Here is a 19,572-nt window from a genome sequence, read left to right as displayed (position 1 = left end):
TTTGTAATCATGTTTACTTTTGTGACTACTTGATTAATTTCTTATCTCTCCCATAGGACTATAAGTTTGTGAGGTCTGGGACCAACTCATGAAGATAAATATTATGACTCCCATGCCTTCCTTCACCATTCATGTTTTCAGTAGTGCTCTGGAGAGCACCAAGCATTTCCCTGCTTGTGGTTCACAGACAACCTGATCCAGGGAGTTCTGCATATCCTCAAATGGTTGATTAAATGTCTCAGAGTGGCCCTTGTGCTGAAGAGAGCCCCAGTCCACATTGTCACTCCCTCTGCTGGCCCCAAAACATTTAAGGGGACAGTTGATGTGCCTGAACACTATTTCTCTACATGGATTTTAAGATCTCCACAACCCACTGAAAATGGTCATGGTTTTAAAAACCCCACTTCAAATCTGCACAGGTAAACTTGCTAGATTAATGGATGATTCTGCCTATCTCATTAGGGATACACTTTCTGACAGAAAGGCTGAAGGGCTTAACAGTGGAAGGTACATATTTTCCTTTCTACTTACACATAAGCCTGAAACTCACGGTCAAACTGTACCTAATGGCCAATGTGAGGTGTCCTAAGGAAAATTAAATTTCAGCAAGAAGGGGTATTATTAATAAGGCCCTGAACAGATTGAGGTGAACAACTTAGATATTCCCAACATCCTAAGCAATGAGCATGATTCTCAAAGTTAGTCTTGGAATAATACCAAATTTCTTTAGGTTCTCCCAAAATAGGACAACCTTCAGACTTTAGCTGAGAGCAAAGCACAACAGGAACCAATAGTCTAATAATTATTCCTCCTCCCTGACCTCAATCACCAGAAAGACAATCTGCTCTCTGAGGATGCAAGCCTGAGGACCAGAATCAGGAGATTAGATTTTCTTCTTGGCCTAGCTCTCATTGGTCCATCTCAACGCTTAACTTCAGCTATAAAATGAGGGCACCAGCACTAATGTACTATAGTTCTGTATTATACTGTTAGATATGAGTGGTACCAAAAGACATGGAGGTTGTACTGCTCAGACTAATCTGGACCTTCTCTCTTCAATTCTCAGTAACCAATTTATGTAGGATATCGTCAAATGTGATATATATACACAGAGAAGGCAGACAAGAATGGTGATCCAGAAACACTAAGACATAGCATATAAGTGAGAGAATGAAAATATCTAGCTCGTAAAGAGAAACTGATAGTCCTTTAAGTACAAAGAAATGGATGTCACAATGATGACTTATTCTGTTTTACTTTATAGGGCCCCATTGACCAATAAGTAAAGGCTACAGGGAAGTATTTGACACAACAGAAGAAAAAATTTAATAACTAACTAGGTCTGCAAATGTATAGACTTCCTCTGAAATAAACTGCCTCCCTTGTCACTGGATGTCCAGAAACTAAATGAGCAGTTCTGTGGGCTATTTTAGAGGAGGAGTCAATGAACTTTCTGTAAAAGGATTTGTGGGCCACATATAATTCCTTAAAAATGTAAAAAAAATCCTTAGTTAACAAGCCCCTGTGAACTGGCCCCTGTTCTAGAGAAGTTATGTCTAACAGAAATATGAGTCACACATGTAATTAAATATTTTCCAGTATCTATATTTAAAAATGTAAAAAACCCTGATGCTAATTTTAATATTTTATTTAATCGAATATATCCAAAAAGTTATTTTAACATGTTAACAAAATTACTAATGGGATCTACATTTTTAAAAAAACTAAGTCTTTGAAATCCAGTGTATACTTTATACCATGTCTCAATTTGAACTAGTCACATTAGCTACCCATGGCTACTGTCTATCATACTACACCAAGCGGGTCCAGAGAAACAGAAGAGATAATCTTCCAACCAATACTTAATTTGGACAATCCAAATCAATGAGGAAAAAGTGAACTAGCCTATAAATGGTATTGGGACGACTAGCAAGCTACCTGGAAAAAATTAAACCAAATCATTTCTTGTATCTTTACTCCAATATAAATTGCAGACTAATCAAGATGTCCATGTAAAAAGTAAAGTAATAAAAACACATTAGAAAAAAAATATGAGTAGTATTTTCTTATTATCTTGCAGTGGGAAAAACCTTTTAAAGCATGTCACAAAAATCCAGAAATCATAAAGAAAAAGATTGGTAAATTAATACTTACATAAAACTTTAAATTTTGGTACTGTAAAAATATATTAAACATGGTTGATAAGTAAATGACAAGTAGAGAGGAAAGATTTTAAACATAGATGAAAGTATTTTAGGAAAAAACCCTTTAAAAAGAATCTTTACAAAAACCCCAAAATAAAAATGGACAAAGTATATGGTCAGCAAGAAAAGAAAATCAAATGCGGCTGGGCGCGGTGGCTCACGCCTGTAATCCTAGCTCTCTGGGAGGCCGAGGCGGGCGGATTGCTCGAGGTCGGGAGTTCGAAACCAGCCTGAGCAAGAGTGAGACCCCGTCTCTACTATAAATAGAAAGAAACTAATTGGCCAACTAATATATATAGAAAAAATTAGCCGGGCATGGTGGCTCATGCCTGTAGTCCCAGCTACTTGGGAGGCTGAGGCAGGAGGATTGCTTGAGCCCAGGAGTTTGAGGTTGCTGTGAGCTAGGCTGACGCCACGGCACTCACTCTAGCCTAGGCAACAAAGCAAGACTCTGTCTCAAAAAAAAAAAATAAATAAATAAAAATAAAAAAATAAATAAATAAATAAGAAAATCAAATGGAGAATAAAGAGAAAAATGCAAAGAAAAAAAAAAAGGTTTTATTTTAACCATTAGATCGGCACAGATTGAAAAAGAGCCTTTCCCTAGACTCTTAACAAAACTTAGGTTTGTAAAGTAGATACTATTAATGGGAACATAAATGTGTATGAACCTTCTTAGGGGTGGCTTGGCAATTTGTATTAACATGTAATCTCACTTATAGAAATTTACCCTAAAAGGTAATTACAAAAGGGCAAAAAGATGAAGGCACAAGAATACTCACTGAAGTATGATTTATGAGAGAAAACAACTGGAAGCAACTTAAATGCCATCAACAGGCTTGATTAAAGAAAACTAAGGTTATTAAGGACAATGTAGGTTTGTTATAGAAAGATGTTAACATTTCTGGGAGGAAAATGTAGGTTATAAAATAGCAAGTATAATATGATGCCATTTATGGAAAATTTAAAACTTCATATAAATATATATTCATAAAGAGATAGAAGGACATTTTGCAAAATGATTATCTCCAGTAGAGGTAGATTTGGGATAATTTTTTTAAATGATAATATATATGTTTATCTCTTTAATTTTTACAATGATCACCTGATTGATCACCTAATAGCTTTTATCCAAGTATCATTTTTATAACCTTTTTTTTTTTTTTTTTGAGACAGAATCTTGCTCTATTGCCCAGGCTAAAGTGCTGTGGCGTCAGCCTAGCTCACAGCAACCTCAAATGGGGCTCAAACAATCCTCCTGCCTCAGCCTCCTGAGTAGCTGGGACTACAGGCAAGTGCCACTATGTCCACCTAATTTTTTTTATTTTTAGTAGAGATGAGGTCTTGCTCTTGCTCAGGCCGGTCTCGAGCTCCTTAGCTCAAGTAATCCTCCCGCTTTGGCCTCCCAGAGTGCTAGGCCTACAGGCATGAGCCACCTCGCCCGGCCTCATAAACTTCTCAGCATGATTTTTTATCACTCTTAGAAACATTTTTTATATATGTCATTTTTACAGAGTATGTTACATGCACCGCAATATGGTAAAAACATTCAGTCACTGAAGAAAACTACCCTGATGCATCAAATGACTAGCATCATTAGAAACGTCTTTTATACAGGTAGTTCGCACACCACAGGGTGCTGAATATATTTTCACTGAAATAATCAGCATGATGATTATCTTTTCTGATTAATATAAACTAAATTTTAACATAAAAATTTCTGGAGAGAAGTAACACAAGATGTTAAAAAGAAACAGCTCTCTATAGTGAGTAACTTATTTTCATGGGTTATAAACAGAGTGGAGAGAAGTACAAGTGACAAAGAAACCTAATAAACCAAATTTAAAAGGAAACCACTTGCCTTTGCCAGTAAGCTATAATTTGATTTCTGTACAAGGCACAGGAAGGCAAGTATTTTTGACACCTTCTTCAAGTAGTAAGTAATGTTACACAATAATATATATCAAAAAGCCATTATTCAGAAGTGCAAGGTATCCTTGAAACATATCTACATAACATAACACAGAAATTGGAACTAATTGATCAACACTTCTGTGCACATATGGAAGTAAAATTCAAGGGAAATGAAGTGGGGGGGAGGCGATGGGTAAAGTTGCACCTAACGGGTACCACAATGCCCTAACTAACTGAAGGGCACACTTGTAACTTCGACTCAAACTGTACAAAAGCATATTATGTAACAAAAACATATGTACCCCATAAAATTCAGAAAAAAAAGAACACAACACAGAAGAATACTTCTCTTTAATCCCAAACACTCTTTCATATAAATCTAGGAACACACCCAGAGTGACTATCACCAGAAAAGTTCCCTAGATTCTGCAGAAATGACTAACCATGGACAAAGCAATATATAGGTGGGTCCCCATGTTACAGACAAGATACGTTCCTGAGAATATCTTTATGTTGGATTTGTTTGTATCTTGGATCCCTGATGAACAGCACATATATACTAACCATAATAATAATACAGTGTAATAATACCCTTATACTGCAATAAGTTACAGAAATTATTATGATTATAAGAAATTATTATTTTTTTAAATTCAAACAAACAGAACAAACCCATACAAAAAGTTTAGAAAGGAGGCAGAAGAAATTTCAAAAAAGAATATTAAAAGTTAAACACTCAATGTTGCATCAACACTAGGCTAGTAAGAATGTTATGCTTATTTTGATCTTCTAACCAAATCAATAACATTTCCATTTCAATAATTAATCCACTATGTTGCTTAGTAATAAATGATGCTTTCATTGGAGCACTGCCTTTCACATGTTCCATTATTCTCACTTTATACTTTATAATTGCTCTAGCAATCAAGCAACTGAAGCCTAATGATTTCTTAATCAATGATAGCTTCTGGCTTTCTATGAATGCTTAATTATTTCTACTTTCATTTCTATTTTAATCACCTTCCTCTTTGCTACAGGCTCACCTGGACTTGCAGTGGACTTTTGCTTTTGGAGGCATGGTCATAAGGGTGAACACATACTCATAATATCGAATTAAAAAGTCAAGACAAAAATGATGCTGTAAGTGACTGTATAAACAATGAGAGCAGCCACTAGTGTAAAGATGCTATGCCAATGAACCACTTACATCATGTGGGTTTGTTTACATACATGGAAGAAACGAGTTCCCGAATTATTAATTTAATTATTATTATAAATTATCCTCATGGGGGACCTTGGGAGCCTGTTCATAAGTACAGAATGCCATAAGTCTGGTCAACCGTAACCCAGGACTGCCTGTGTTTTCATGTCCTTATAAATTATACCAACAGAGCCTCCCCAAAATAAGGGAAGCAAGGTTATGTGAAGAGTTTTTGTTAGTTTGCCCTTCACTCTCAAACAGACTACGTCACTGAAGATACATAAATGTATAAAGGTAATTTCATCCGACATCATTCTTCAGCCACCAGGTTTTCCAAGTCTGGGGTTTATAAAATCTATAAAACCACAGGGCTATGGAATATAAATAAAATTTGACCATAAATAATCTTTTCCTTTACCATTGTTGACATTTTTCAAAGCTCTAGATCTTTTTTCTCAAAATAATGAAAAGTTAGCAGAAGGCTCATCCACAACTGTCAGAATATCACTGTCTCGCTGTCAAAAAATAGGGGCCATGAAACAATCATTGTGCTCCTGGTGGAAGAGTGTCCAAATAGAAACATGATACATAAAAGGATGATCAATGTTGAAATTTTCCTAATTTGCAGGGAGGGAGGAAGGAAGTCAACAGCTATTTCAAGAGTTAAGAGGTTGCCTTTTATTGAACTGTTATGCTACCTCTCTAATAGGCAGACAGTGGAGACATTTAAAGTGCATTACCTTTAGGAGGAAAATATGACTTGCTTTCAGCTTTGTGAGGCCAGTCTACCACGAGAGGTCCAAACCTGCGAAAGCTGGCAGTGATCTCATCTACAAAACAAAGAAGGAATCTTAGCAAAAGAAAAAATATTGCAATCAGAATAGCACAAAACACGTCTTTTTATTAAAAAACAGAGGAATATTTTCTAAAGCATTTCTACAGAAGTCAAACCTACTAAGTAAAATACCATTGCTTGGGTGTATATTTGGTTATTCACTTTTAACCATACAAAGTGTGTTTCTAACTATAATTCATTTCCTTTTACTGCCAATAAACCTGACATAAAGAATTTGGAAGAAAAAATCTGATTTTAGCTAAGGTGACCTCTATCTATGTCAAAGAAAACGAAGATTTTAAAAATAGGAATGTTCTCTGACTTTAGAAAAAAAGGTACAGAAAATATTTAAAATATGGTCACTTATTTGGAATGTCTAAGATTATTTTAGAAATAGATATGATTCTTTTACTAAGGAATAGGGGCAATAAAAAGTGATAAGGAAATGTAATGTTAAGAGCTAATGTTTACAATTACAACATTAAAAAGAGAAAAATATTTTTTAAAAAAAGAGCTAATGGTCTCTTTCTCTCATATTTACATACTATACACTTTATGTAGAAAATGAATCAAAAATTATAGCTCAGTAGAGTTATCTTCTCTTTCTGCCTTTTGACTCAAAATAGAAAGTTATAACCTGGTTCCTAGGTTTACACTGCCACTCTCTCGGCCATGATCAAAAATTTATCTTATCGAGGCTCCCCTGAATCTAAAAATACATGATTTATCTTAAAAAAAAAATCTCATCTCTTGATAACACAAATATAAAAACATAAAATAAATATGAAAACAGCCTGGAGGAAAATGAGTCTCTAGCTATGTACAACGTTAAGGTAGTAAGTCTAAAATAAAACTATTCTTAGAAACTTTCCTTCTCTCACCATGAAAAAAAGGAAAATCATAGTAAATTGCAGAAATGTCATAGTGAGAATGACACTGGCAAAATAGGTTTTTTGGTTTTTTTTTTTTTGAGACAAGAGTCTCACTCTGTTGCCCGGGCTAGAGTGCCATGGTGTCAGCCTAGTTCACAGCAACCTCAAACTCCTAGGCTCAAGTAATCCTTCTGCCTCAGCCTCCTGAGTAGCTGGGACTACAGGCATGTGCCACCATGCCCGGCTAATTTTTTCTACACATATTAGTTGGCCAATTAATTTGTTTTTATTTATAGTAGAGACGGGGTCTCGCTCTTGCTTAGGCTGGTTTCGAACTCCTGATGTTGAGCAATCCGCCTGCCTCAGCCTCCCAGAGTGCTAGGATTACAGGTGTGAGCCACCGTGCCGAGCCTAGGTCTGTTTTATTATTCATTCATGTATGTATGTATGTATGTATGTATGTATGTATGTATGTATGTAAGTAAGTAAGTAAGTAAGTAAGTGTATTATGTGGGTACAAGTGTTAAGGTTACATATATTGCCCATGCCCATAGGTCTGTTTTTAATAGTATTTTCATAGCACACCGAAGCATACTGAAACTAGAGTTCTTTTTCTCCTTAAGTTACCTTTGTCACAATTTCATTTCATTCATCCATTTAACAAACTATTAATAACCTACTAAGTGCTAAAATGAATTATTTCTTTTCTTTTTTTAGTCAGGGTCTTGCTCTGTCACCAGACTGGAGTACAGTGGGAAGATCATAGCTTACTGCAGCCTTAAATTGTTAGGTTCAAGTGATACGACTTGCTTCTGGCTCAGCCTCCTGAGTGCTAAGACTATAGGTGTGTACCACCACATTTAGCTAATTTTTAAAATTTACTTTGTAGACATATGGTCTTGCAATGTTGCTGCTTAGGCCAGTCTCAAACTCTGGTCCCAAATGATCCTTCCACTTCAGCCTCTCAAAGTGCTGAGATTATGGGCGTGAGCCATGGTGCCCAGCCCAAAATGAATATTTTCACTGGCTTTAGGCATAAGTGAAAACTCATTTTTAGACTGATAGTATTGCAAATATATTAAGAAAAATTCTAATTCATCTTCATTTGTTTAAAGGTAAGAGGGAGATATTTTTCATTAAGATATTTATATTAAAATGTGAGATGATATGGTGTAATAGACATGAGCAAAAGCTCTAGAATCAGATCTACTTTAAGTTCTAATTGCACCAATGGCTAGATAACCCTGGACAAATTATTTCTCTCTGATCCTCAGTTTCCTTCTCTATAAAATAGAAATGGTAGGCTATACCTTATAAAATAGCTATGAGGATTAAATGAGATAATACAATATGAAGTGCTTAGCATAATAATAAACATATAACAAGAGTTTAAGTTTTAGCTCTCATTATTTTAAAATTTACCCCCAAATCATTAACTAGGAAATAGGAAGCTGTTAGGTGACTGCTATGTTGCCACATACGAACAATAGACCTGAAGTGTATAATCTATTGCTTGCTCATCTATCAGATATCCTCGCCTCCAGATATAAATGTCCTAAAGCTGCCTTGGAGAGATGTGGCAGGGTCAGACCACACAAAGAACAAACCTAGCCTTTATAAAGTCATTAACAGATGCATACTACCTTCATCGATATCAGGAGGAAGGCCTCCAACAAACACCTTTCTAGAGTAGCGTTCCACTCGTTCCCCATTTTGACAGCGAGTGGGAGAACTTAAACCAGATGACAAGGCCTGATCACTGTGGCTGTCGTCCAGGAAGGCATCTTCAAAGGGAAAGAGAGAAGATCGACCTGAAACAAATGTGGGAATTTCCATAATTAAAATGACTTTTCTATATAATCAATACTTTATTAGAAGCCCAAAGTGCAGAGTGAAGCATACAAAAAAAAAAAAAAAGATACAAGCTGTGGCTTTTTCCAATAGAATAAGCAACTAAAGATTACCAGGTCTAGACAAGCTTATACCATCATTTTTGTGTAAGGGTATGTACAGCACTGATATGATTAGACTGATATCTAAGGAAGAAGCATCAAAATTGCAGCTGTTTTCTTTGCTAAAAAAAAATCACTACATTTTACTCATATAGTCCCTATCACAGCTGCTAGGAGTATATTCAGCAGTATTTTCCCTTTCTTCAGTCATTTCTTAAAATAAATAGAAAAAGTAATCTCTTTTCTTTTTCTAGAGTCCAATTCACACATGGAGAAAAAGTAATCTCTATTCACAGATTTTTATCTATTCTTTATGGTGACCTCAGAGGTTCAGTTCTGAAGATGGGTCCTGATAGCTAAGGGAATATTGAACTGATGTCAGAGTGTGATAACTTCTCTTCTGATAGGAGAACTGAAGATCATCAAGTTTTCCTTGTCATCCCAAGCTATTCTAATTTGGAAATAAACATTTGCAATAGTAAAGGGCAAAGCAAGTAAATGAAAACTGGTGGGGGTTAGGGTTTTTTTGTTTTGTTTTGTTTGAGACAGAGTTTCACTCTGTTGCCTGGGCTAGAGTGAGTGTGGTGGCATCAGCCTAGCTGACAACAACCCCAAACTCCTGGGCTCCTGCCTTAGCCTCCTGAGTAGCTAGGACTACAGGTGCTCAACACAATGTACAGCTAATTTGTTTCTATATTTAGTTGCCAAGCTAATTTTTTCTATTTTTATTAGAGAAAGGGTCTCGCTCTTGCTCAGGTTGGTCTCAAACTCCAAACCTCAAGCAATCCTCCCACCTTGGCCTCCCAGAGTGGTAGGATTACAGGCATGAGCCACCACACCTGGCCAGTAAATGGAAACATAAATTAAAATATAGGAATATAAAGGTAGATGTGGTTATGATATCTTAACCCTACTAATCTAGGCTGTATTTTTATATCATTCAGAAACATGTGAAAAGAAACGGAAAAAAAATTACTTTCATTGTTAACTCTACAGCCAAATAAAGTTTGTAGAGCACAGGTGCCTACCAACTCCACATGACTATTAAGAAAGATACCAGCAGTCAGGGTCTGTTAATAAATGTAACAAAATAATTCCATTTGGCATTACAAAATAAAATCTAAGTTTAAAATCAAATTTATTTCCTGTTTGAGTGAGTTCCTGGTAAAACTTTCCACTAGGTTCCACTCTAAAAATTAACTGTCTTGAACACTCTAACTTTTGGGGAAAAAAATTCTCTTCTAAAATAAATTCATATACTCTTCACAAAAAGGAAAGCAGTATCTTCACCATTTAGTCTATCCTGTCTATATTTCCCTGGAACCTAGGTGCTATGTCACAATGACCTAGTCTCTAAAACAGAATACAAATAACCTTAGAAAAATACTGAGCATTTCTTTTACCAAAAAAAAAAAAAAAAGTTACTAATATAACTGTTTATTTTATGAACAACCCAGGTGGTATAAGAAACACACTGTTTTGATGTTGGGAGTTAATAAATAGAAGAACCAAAGAATTTTTTGTCTAGCTATTCCCAGCTTAGCTGGAAATAGAACAAGAAATAGAACAAAATTTGTCACCTCATGCCACCTATCTTTTTTATCCTGGCAGGAAGTAAATTCTCATCCTTGATGTTTGTTTTGATTACTAAGGGTAAAAGAAATAGATCTGCAGCAACTTTAGGCAAAAAGAGCTTCCCAGAGACATCAAGAGACATTCTCCACAGCTGATAGGTTAGCTTTTTGTAGTCCACACTAGTGAATTATATGCCTACTCGGTGTCAGGCACATGCATAAATCACCATTTCCCACAGAATGTTCCTATCCCTACTATATACACACACACATACACACACATATATACATATATCTTATATATACTTATAACATGAGATATTCAGAAAAAAGTATGGGGATGGAAAAATGAAATAATTTGGGAAATACTACATATTTTATACCCTTCCCAGAGATTCCAATTCACATTAGAAAATAAAAGGCAACAAAAGTTTTGCAGAAAAGAAACATTAACTTACTCCAGCACCACCCAGATGTTAAAGGAATAATTTATATACAAAAGTCAGTGGAAAAATACTTGAGGAAATATTTATGCATGTTTCAGGAACACCAAACAAACAAGATACTTCCTGCCAAAGCAATCATAATAGTTCGGTGGGAGAGATAGGAAGGACATAAATAATTATAAAACAAAAAGATAAGTACTAAGAATACTTTACTAAGTGATATAAGAGCACAACTTACTGCCTTCCAGGAGCTGGGGGTGGGGTGGTGGTAGGGTGGAGACCTTTAGAATGATTTCACAAGAGGGCAATTTTGAGCAGACACTTACGAGAGTTTCTGAGGTAAAGAACAAGAATTCACAGAGAAAGTACACTCAAAACGACTTTTGCTATCTCCCTCCAAACCTGCTCCTTTTCTAGCATTTCCTAAAATAAAAACAACTATTATCCACACTGGATTCAATCTAAAAATCAAGGACTCATCCTTGACATTTTCCTTTCTCTTATACTCCATGTCAATCGATCCCTCACTAAGTCCTGCTAATTCAAAGCTCCAAAATAAATCTTTCATTCAGTTCTCTCCATCTCTAGCCCTAATACCCTGGTCCAGACCACCATCATTTCTCCCCATGCTGCTGCAAATACAAGCTGGAACACAATACAGAGATGTGTGAACTACAAACATATGCTGGATCACAACACACAGATTTAGAATGGCAAGAGACACGACCATGTCCTAAGAAATTGAGACCTTTCCTATTGCTTTCATTTGCTCAAGCATTATGTTCTATACTCTATATTACAAAAGCAATAGATAATTTTCCCACATTTCAAATTTAAGATTTCATTCTAATACTGGATTTTTTGGAACTATACTCACTCCATAGAGACTATCATACTCTCATCTAATCCATCTTCTGTCCTTTTAGAAAGACTTCTCTAAGATACCTCTGACCATGTTATTCTTTTGCCCGGAATTCTACAATAACTTCTATTACTTCCACCAGCAATTTGAACCCAGGGAGAGGGGGGGATGGGGAGAGCATCTGAAGAAATCTGTGCCCATCCAGATGAGAGATGAGGAAGTCTTAAACCAGAGCAGTGAAGCAGGAGAAGCAGCACATGTTCAAGACATTCTGGAACAAAAAGAACTTTTTACATGGCCAACATAACCACAGCTTCCTCAGAGTATTTTGGCAAAGAATATAAAAGCAAGAGTTGTAAAAATTTGGAAAGTTTTATAAATTGGTTATGAGTACTTAAGAAATTTCCCAAGGTTTTAAAACCAAACCTCTGTCTTATTAGTAATATTTAGAGTACTATAGACTTTAGCAATAAAGTTGTCCTTGGAAATGAAATTGCTAAGAATTAACACATAAATGATGTTTATCTCACTGTGGATAAGACCTAAGAATATAAGTCTCATAGCCCAATCCCCAGATCTACTAATCTGAATCTGTGGAGGTCAGGCTTGAAAATCTTCACTTTTCACAAATTTCTCCATTGGTTTCTCCTGAAGAATCACTGAAATGGACATTATCTGTCTGCAGCAGGCAGCCACTGAGAAAGATATTTTGTGTGAAGTGGATGGAGCCTTGGGAAACATCCAATTTCAATGAAGTTAAGGAAAGTATATCCTTATGACTAGGATGTTAAATATATAATCTAATCAGCCTTAATATAACATGGTTGCTTGAAGTACTAGAGGAACAAAAAGTTAACCTGCAGGAAGCATTTGAAAGACAGAATTATTGAGCAAGAACCTTCAGTGTTTACCAAGTGTAGACGAACAGGAAATAGGAAGACTTTATCATACCAGGTAGGATACTCCTCTGTGGGACAGAATAGTTCATCAGCCTGAAAACCATCTATTTCCCTCTGTTCTAATTATAAGCTCCTGAATTACTATTCTGTTAGTGAATTTTACACTTTGCCATTGTGAAGGGGTAACCCTTGAATGAACAAATAATCAGCCATTTAAATTTTATTTCTATACAAATCCATCTCCATCATAAGTTAAAGCATTGGTATTCTGATTTGTCCAGTGATCCCTTGTGAGACTGGTAATCATGCATTCATTTGGTTGGCATAAATCTATCCCAAAGACAAACCATCCCTGTGAAGACTGGTAAAATTTCAGTTCCTGAACATGTATTACCATTAATAGAAACTGAAATTTTAAAAGGCTGCTCCTAAATTGTGCCCCATGAGAAGTTTGCTTTACAAAACTAGCATCTCTCTGGCGTATTTCTTTTTTCTAAGGGAAACATTCCCTTAAATCTTTTAAGCAAGCCATGTTACTTATCAAAAAGTATAAAACAGAAAACATAAATCTGCTTTAGAACCTCATGATATTAATACTTCCACATAAAATATTTACAGTCAATATTTCAATAGAAGCAAGAGAAAGGCTTTTCAAATGCTGCAACTTGGTCATTTGGCTTTCCACCAATGATCTGGTTTTAGTATCTATTTTCAATCACTATCCAGAATGTAAGTTTTTGTCCAGTAACTGGACAAATAATCTCTGAATGTGGAGATGACTTAAAACTAAACAAGCCTTGTAAGAAAAGTGCCAAATAGGAGACTTGCAAAGCATTCTTAGCTAAGCAAGGAAAGCTTACACAAGCTATTTCCTCCCCAAGAGGCTCCCTTTCCTATATGCCAAATGATGGAAAAACAAAAGACCACTAGCTATGCTGCTCTGCCAAAGCTGCTCAGATCTTACCTCTGAGCTTCCGCCAGAGCCTCTGCCATCACTCCAGCAGCTTTGGGGCATTGCTGGTCCAGCACTTCCATTCTAAACCTGACCTCTTTCAATTTAGTCTTGCAAGTAGCTCAGCAATCAGTCACTTTGGGGGGTTTAAGAAAAATGTATTATGAGGCATGACTTCCTAAAAAAAAAAAATGCTCTAAAAGTCAAGATAGATTCCAATCTAGGCTCCAGTCTGATTTTGGACAAGATATTTCACTTATCTGTATCTCCTTTGCATAATGAGAGCGCTGGACTAGATGAAAGGCTTTCAGATCTCTGGGGACAGCAGAAACCCTTTTATTACACAGAAATCTTACATAATAAAAATAGATCTTGGCCGGGCGTGGTGGCTCACACCTGTAATCCTAGCACTTTGGGAGGCCGAGGCGGGCGGATTGCTCAAGGTCAGGAGTTCAAAACCAGCCTGAGCGAGACCCCGTCTCTACCAAAAATAGAAATAAATTAATTGACCAACTAAAAATATATATACAAAAAATTAGCCGGGCATGGTGGCGCATGCCTGTAGTCCCAGCTACTCGGGAGACTGAGGCAGTAGGATCGCTGAGCCCTGGAGATTGAGGTTGCTGTGAGCCAGGCTGACGCCACGGCACTCACTCTAGCCTGGGCAACAAAGTGAGACTCTGTCTCAAAAAAAAAAAAAATAGATCTTCCTTCATATTAATATGTGGTATATCTTTGGCATCGCAAACTTAATGTGTTTACAAGTGAACTCTTGATATCTACTCTAAAGCTATCCTAATCACCATCATCTCTTGCCTACACTACTGACATCATCTCCTAAGTGACAACCTACTTCTCTTCTCACTCTACTCAGAACAGCAGCCAGAGTGCTCTTTTAAAAACATAAATTGGATCACTTGACCCTGCTTTAAAACTTCAAAGATATCCTCTTGTACTTGGACCAAGTTCAAAACCCCTGCCAGGAGTCAAAGTCCAACAAAATCAGATTCCCTTTCCTTCCTCCAAACTCATCTTAATATACCATTCTCCCTCGCCCACCAAGATTCAGCCATTCTAGGCTCCATTTACTTCCTCAAAGTAAGCCCTTTCTTGCTTCAGATCTTTTAAAATACATGTAACAATTTTATTGAAATATAACTCACATATCACACATTTCACCCACTTAACCTATTAACAGTTACTCTCCATTTTCCCCCAACTTCTCTGCCCTAGGCAACTGTTAATCTTCTTTCTGTCTCAAAAGATTTGCCTGGACATTTTATATAAATGGTATCATATATGACTTTTGTGACTGGTTTCCTTCACTTAGTGTAATGTTTTCAAGGTTTATCTATGTTATAGCATGCAACAGTACTATGCTTCAAGCCTTTTACACATGTAGTTTCTTCCACCTTCCCCTTTTAAAATAGCTGTCTCATGATGTCTGAAATTCCCTGTAAAATATTCCAAGGGAAAAACAGGGAAGGAATATATGAAACAAAATTGGTGGCTGGCATGGTGGCTCATGCCTGTAATCCTAGTACTCTGGGAGGCTGGGACAGGAGGACTGCTTGAGCTCAGGTGTTCGAGATCAGCCTCAGCAACAGCAAGACTCCGTCTCTACTAAAAATAGAAAGAAATTAATTGGTCAACTAAAAATATATAGAAAAAATTAGCTGGGCATGGTGGCGCATGCCTGTAATTCCAGCTAATCAGGAGGCTGAGGCAGGAGTATTGCTTGAGCCCAGGAATCTGCAGTTATTGTGAACTAGGCTGACACCACGGCACTCTGGCCCTCTAGCCCAGGCAACAGAGCAAGCCTCTGTCTCAAAACAAAACAAAACAAAACAAAAAAAGACTGGCAAAAATGCTGATAACCATTGAAACTGAGTGATGGGTATATCAGGATTAAACTATTCTATATTTGTGTGTTCAAAACTTTCCTTAATAAAAAAAATGTTTTAAAGATAGTCTCTCCATCTTTTGAGTTTCAGTTTAAATACCACCTCTTCAGAGGTGACCTCCCTACCTTAGAGGGGTCCCCTGTTCTTTCTGCCTAGTATTTATGACAACTTTTAAGTTTCATAATCCTTTCTTTTGGTCCTAACTCCCCACAAGTGATCTTATTCCCAAATCATCTGTGCTCAAATTTTCCTATTACTATAAGCAGTAACATTTTCAGCTATTATAACCATGAACACTAAGTAAATTCTCCAACCCATGTCCATGTTTTACTCCAGAACCTCATCCATGTCTTTACACATACAGGCTCATACAACTGAGTGTGACTTAGCAAGATGACATGTTTGCACCATGGTCTCAGTGGAATAGCTGATCTTTCTTCTCCTGAGTAGGCTTTTTGACAGAAAGAGTCAACCTCATCTCACTACACAAGTTTGTTTTATTTGACTTTGGAACTTTTATTTATCAATTAAGTTATCCATTAATAGCAATAGATTTTTATGGACTAAATATATGCAGAAGTACATTTATAACAGTAACTCCAATCATTCTTTGTGTCTGCTTATTTGCAGTGTTTTAAAGGATCTTTTATATTCTCCTTATTCCTCTATAGCTAGGAAATTTTGTTAAACATTAAGAATACTGGCATAGCCAACATATCTACTTATGGACAAGAGTCTCACATAAAAACTCATGCTCAAGTGAAATGAAAAACACGACATACATGTGTAGGCAAAAATCTTATATGACACTACCTGGTAGACTAGTTTCTAACAGGGATTGTAGCTGTATAGGAGAACACATGTTAAAGCTTGTCAAAAGCACAATACTCCAGTAAAAGGTTAAGATTCTTTAGCATGATTACTATCCCCACAAGTGAAACCAAGATTTGTCTCTATAGGAACAAAATAAAAATAGATATCAACGGGAAATATAATCGGATATTTTAAAACTTTATCTTTCACATCTAATTCTTCTCTTTCCCTACTACTGCTGCTACATTATGAGAAACACTTGGTTTTACAAAGAGTATACCTCTAATACTCCCATCCAAGCCTTCAGCTGATGCCCAAGTTCTCTCCTGCTTTCATTACTTGTATTACAAAACTCTCTTTTCTAAGTCCTGACATATCTGTGTTCAGGAGTCTCACCCTTTGCTACAAAAACCCTTCACTAAGGCAGCACAGACCACCTCACTGCCAGCTTCTCCTCTCCAGCTGGCTCCACTGCACACACTCAGGGACATATGCTCCAAGCATCTGGTCATGCCAATCTCGCTTCTAAGCTTTCTTCCAATTTTAAACACATAGTAGAATGCCTTGCTTTCCACTCCTCGTCCATCATTCAAATAGGTCCCCAAATTCTACCTATTCCAGAAAACTTTTCCAGGTTTATGAGGAGGAATGTATGGTTCTACTGGCCAAATTCTTGCTGATAGAACTTCAAACTTTCACATATATTCTCTTCATTTCTATACCAATATATTTACGTAATACAAAGAATAAGTTATAGCTAAAATTCTATTCTTAATCATAGGTAAAGCTACATTAGCAAGTGTATTTGTTATGCTTTTTGGTAAAGTCTAATGTTAACTGGTGGAAAGAGATCAAGCTTCAATTTAATCCCTGATCACATGAATAAATCAGCATTAGGAAATCTGCCAGCTCACCAAATTATACTATACAGCGTTGATCCAGATGAATATATCTCAAGGAATGAGTGTTCTAGATATGACGCATACCCGCCCCATCCCATATGGTTATGTCACTACATTTAAGGAAGATGATTTTTCTTCTTTTTCAGTATTGGGAATGGAAGACTAAATAAAAGCATAGACCAAACATTTTCTGTCTGTACTTTCTTTGTTACAGAAAGCCAACATTAAGTTTTTTTTTTTTTTTTTTTTTGAGACAGAATCTCGCTTGTTGCCCAGGCTAGAGTGAGTGCCGTGGCGTCAGCCTAGCTCACAGCAACCTCAAACTCCTGGGCTCAAGCAATCCTTCTGCCTCAGCCTCCCTAGTAGCTGGGACTACAGGCATTCGCCACCACGCCCGGCTAATTATATATATATATATATATTAGTTGGCCAATTAATTTCTTTCTATTTATAGTAGAGACGGGGTCTTGCTCTTGCTCAGGCTGGTTTCGAACTCCTGACCTCGAGCAATCCGCCTGCCTCGGCCTCCCAGAGTGCTAGGATTACAGGCTTGAGCCACGGCGCCCGGCCAACATTAAGTATTTTAGTGCACTTGCTCTCTCACACACTCACACATACTCTGTTTTGTCATTCTCTTTTTCGTCTACAACTATCAAACTGCAGACTTATAGAGAGCCATGACCAAGTCATTGTAGTCAGTATTTAGTATAACACTTGATACAAAGAAGATCATGGCTTTTGAAAACAAAGTCAGGCTGGGCAGGGTGGCCCATGCCTATAATCCCAGTGCTTTGAAAGGCCAAGGCAGGAGGATCACTGGAGCCCAGGAGTTCCCAGGAGTTCGACACCAGGCTGGGCAACATAGCAAGACCTCATCTCAGCCAGGCATGGTGGCTCACATCTGTAACCCTAGCATTCTAGGAGGCCGAGGCAGGTGGATCACTCAAGGTCAGGAATTCAAAACCAACCTGAGCAAGAGTGAGACCCTGTCTCTACTAAAAATAGAAAGAAATTGGCCAACTAAAAATACATAGAAATATTTAGCCGGGCATGGTGGCACATGCCTGTAGTCCCAGCTACTTGGGAGGCTGAGGCAGAAGGATTGCTTGAACTCAGGAGTTTGAGTTTGCTGCGAGCTAGGCTGATGCCATGGCACTCTAGCCGGGGCAACAGAGTGAGACTCTGCCAAAAACAAATAGAACTCATCTATACAAAAAATAAGAAAAAAAATTGGCTGGATATGGTGGCAGGTGCCTGTAAGCCCTACCTACTCAGGTAGCTAGGGTGGATCACTTCAGCCCAGGAGTTTAAGTTACACTGAGCCAAGATCGTGCCACTGCACTCCAACCTGGGTAACAGCAAGACTCTGTCTCTAAAAATAAATAAATAAACAAAGTCAAATCTTACAAATAGATACAGAGAAGGTAACATGGGAAAAAAAAATTTTTTTCAGGAGCTTAGAAACTATAGGTGATTTTATTCTTGATGTCTACTATTTAACATACTATTATTTATAAAAATAAAAATATGATGCAAAACTCTGTTTTGAATAAATGTGGCCTGTTATTTCAAAATAATTCTAATCAAGCATTTAATAAGAGCTAACTGTACTTAGGGCACAGCGTTAGGCACAAGAAACAACTGGCTTCAAAGAACTTATCTCCACTTAAATCAGAGCATACAGAAAAGATCGAAACAATATAAGACAGAAAAAGCAGAGGAAAACACTGCCTACAAGGCCACTGGACAGGCTTTCTGGAAAGGGTAAGGTTTGAACTAATGAAATAAGGACAGGCCTTAGACAAGTAGATGAGAAGAAGGAAAGGTGGCCAGTACTTGCAGTGGCAGAGAGTGGGAAAGCACAAGATGGTCGGGAGAAGATGAGGTGGGAGAAATGAAGATAAGGAGCCTGGTGAAACAGGGAAAGGCCAGATCATGAGATCATGGGGACATGAATTGAGAATAAGGGTGACACAGACAAAGTGGTGTTTCAGAAAGATGAAGCTGGCCATAAGCAGATGGCGTGGAGAGAAGGCAATACTGTGGCCCTAAAGAAAAGACGTTTTCTCCAACCAGCCCACCCTACCTGCCTCAGGGCCCACATTCTCTACTCAGTAGAGACTGGGAATGTTCTGTACCTGCCCCTGGCTGTTGTTGGCCCTGAGCTTGTATACCACTTTCTAGTCCCACTCACAGTCTCTTACATGGAAAGTTCCAGAAATTTAGAATTCACAAGTTTTAA

General features: G+C 37.2%; 1 protein-coding gene across 6 annotated transcripts in view; it reads right to left on the bottom strand.

Annotated features, from left to right (window-relative positions):
* CPEB3 (cytoplasmic polyadenylation element binding protein 3) overlaps window positions 1-19,572 on the bottom strand; it is a 199,148-nt gene that overhangs the window by 67,291 nt on the left and 112,285 nt on the right. For all 6 annotated transcript variants that reach the window (XM_012765822.2, XM_012765869.2, XM_012765878.2 and 3 more), the window contains 2 exons: window positions 8,670-8,837; window positions 6,060-6,149 (listed from right to left, as the gene is read on the bottom strand). In XM_012765822.2, coding sequence (XP_012621276.1) covers window positions 6,060-6,149; window positions 8,670-8,837 — 258 coding nt within the window. The remainder of the gene's footprint in view (window positions 1-6,059; window positions 6,150-8,669; window positions 8,838-19,572) is intronic.

The sequence above is a fragment of the Microcebus murinus genome, chromosome 14 (genome assembly GCF_040939455.1).
Source record: "Microcebus murinus isolate Inina chromosome 14, M.murinus_Inina_mat1.0, whole genome shotgun sequence".
Classification (NCBI taxonomy): Eukaryota; Metazoa; Chordata; class Mammalia; order Primates; family Cheirogaleidae; genus Microcebus; species Microcebus murinus.
This window is presented reverse-complemented; position numbering and strand designations above follow the sequence as displayed.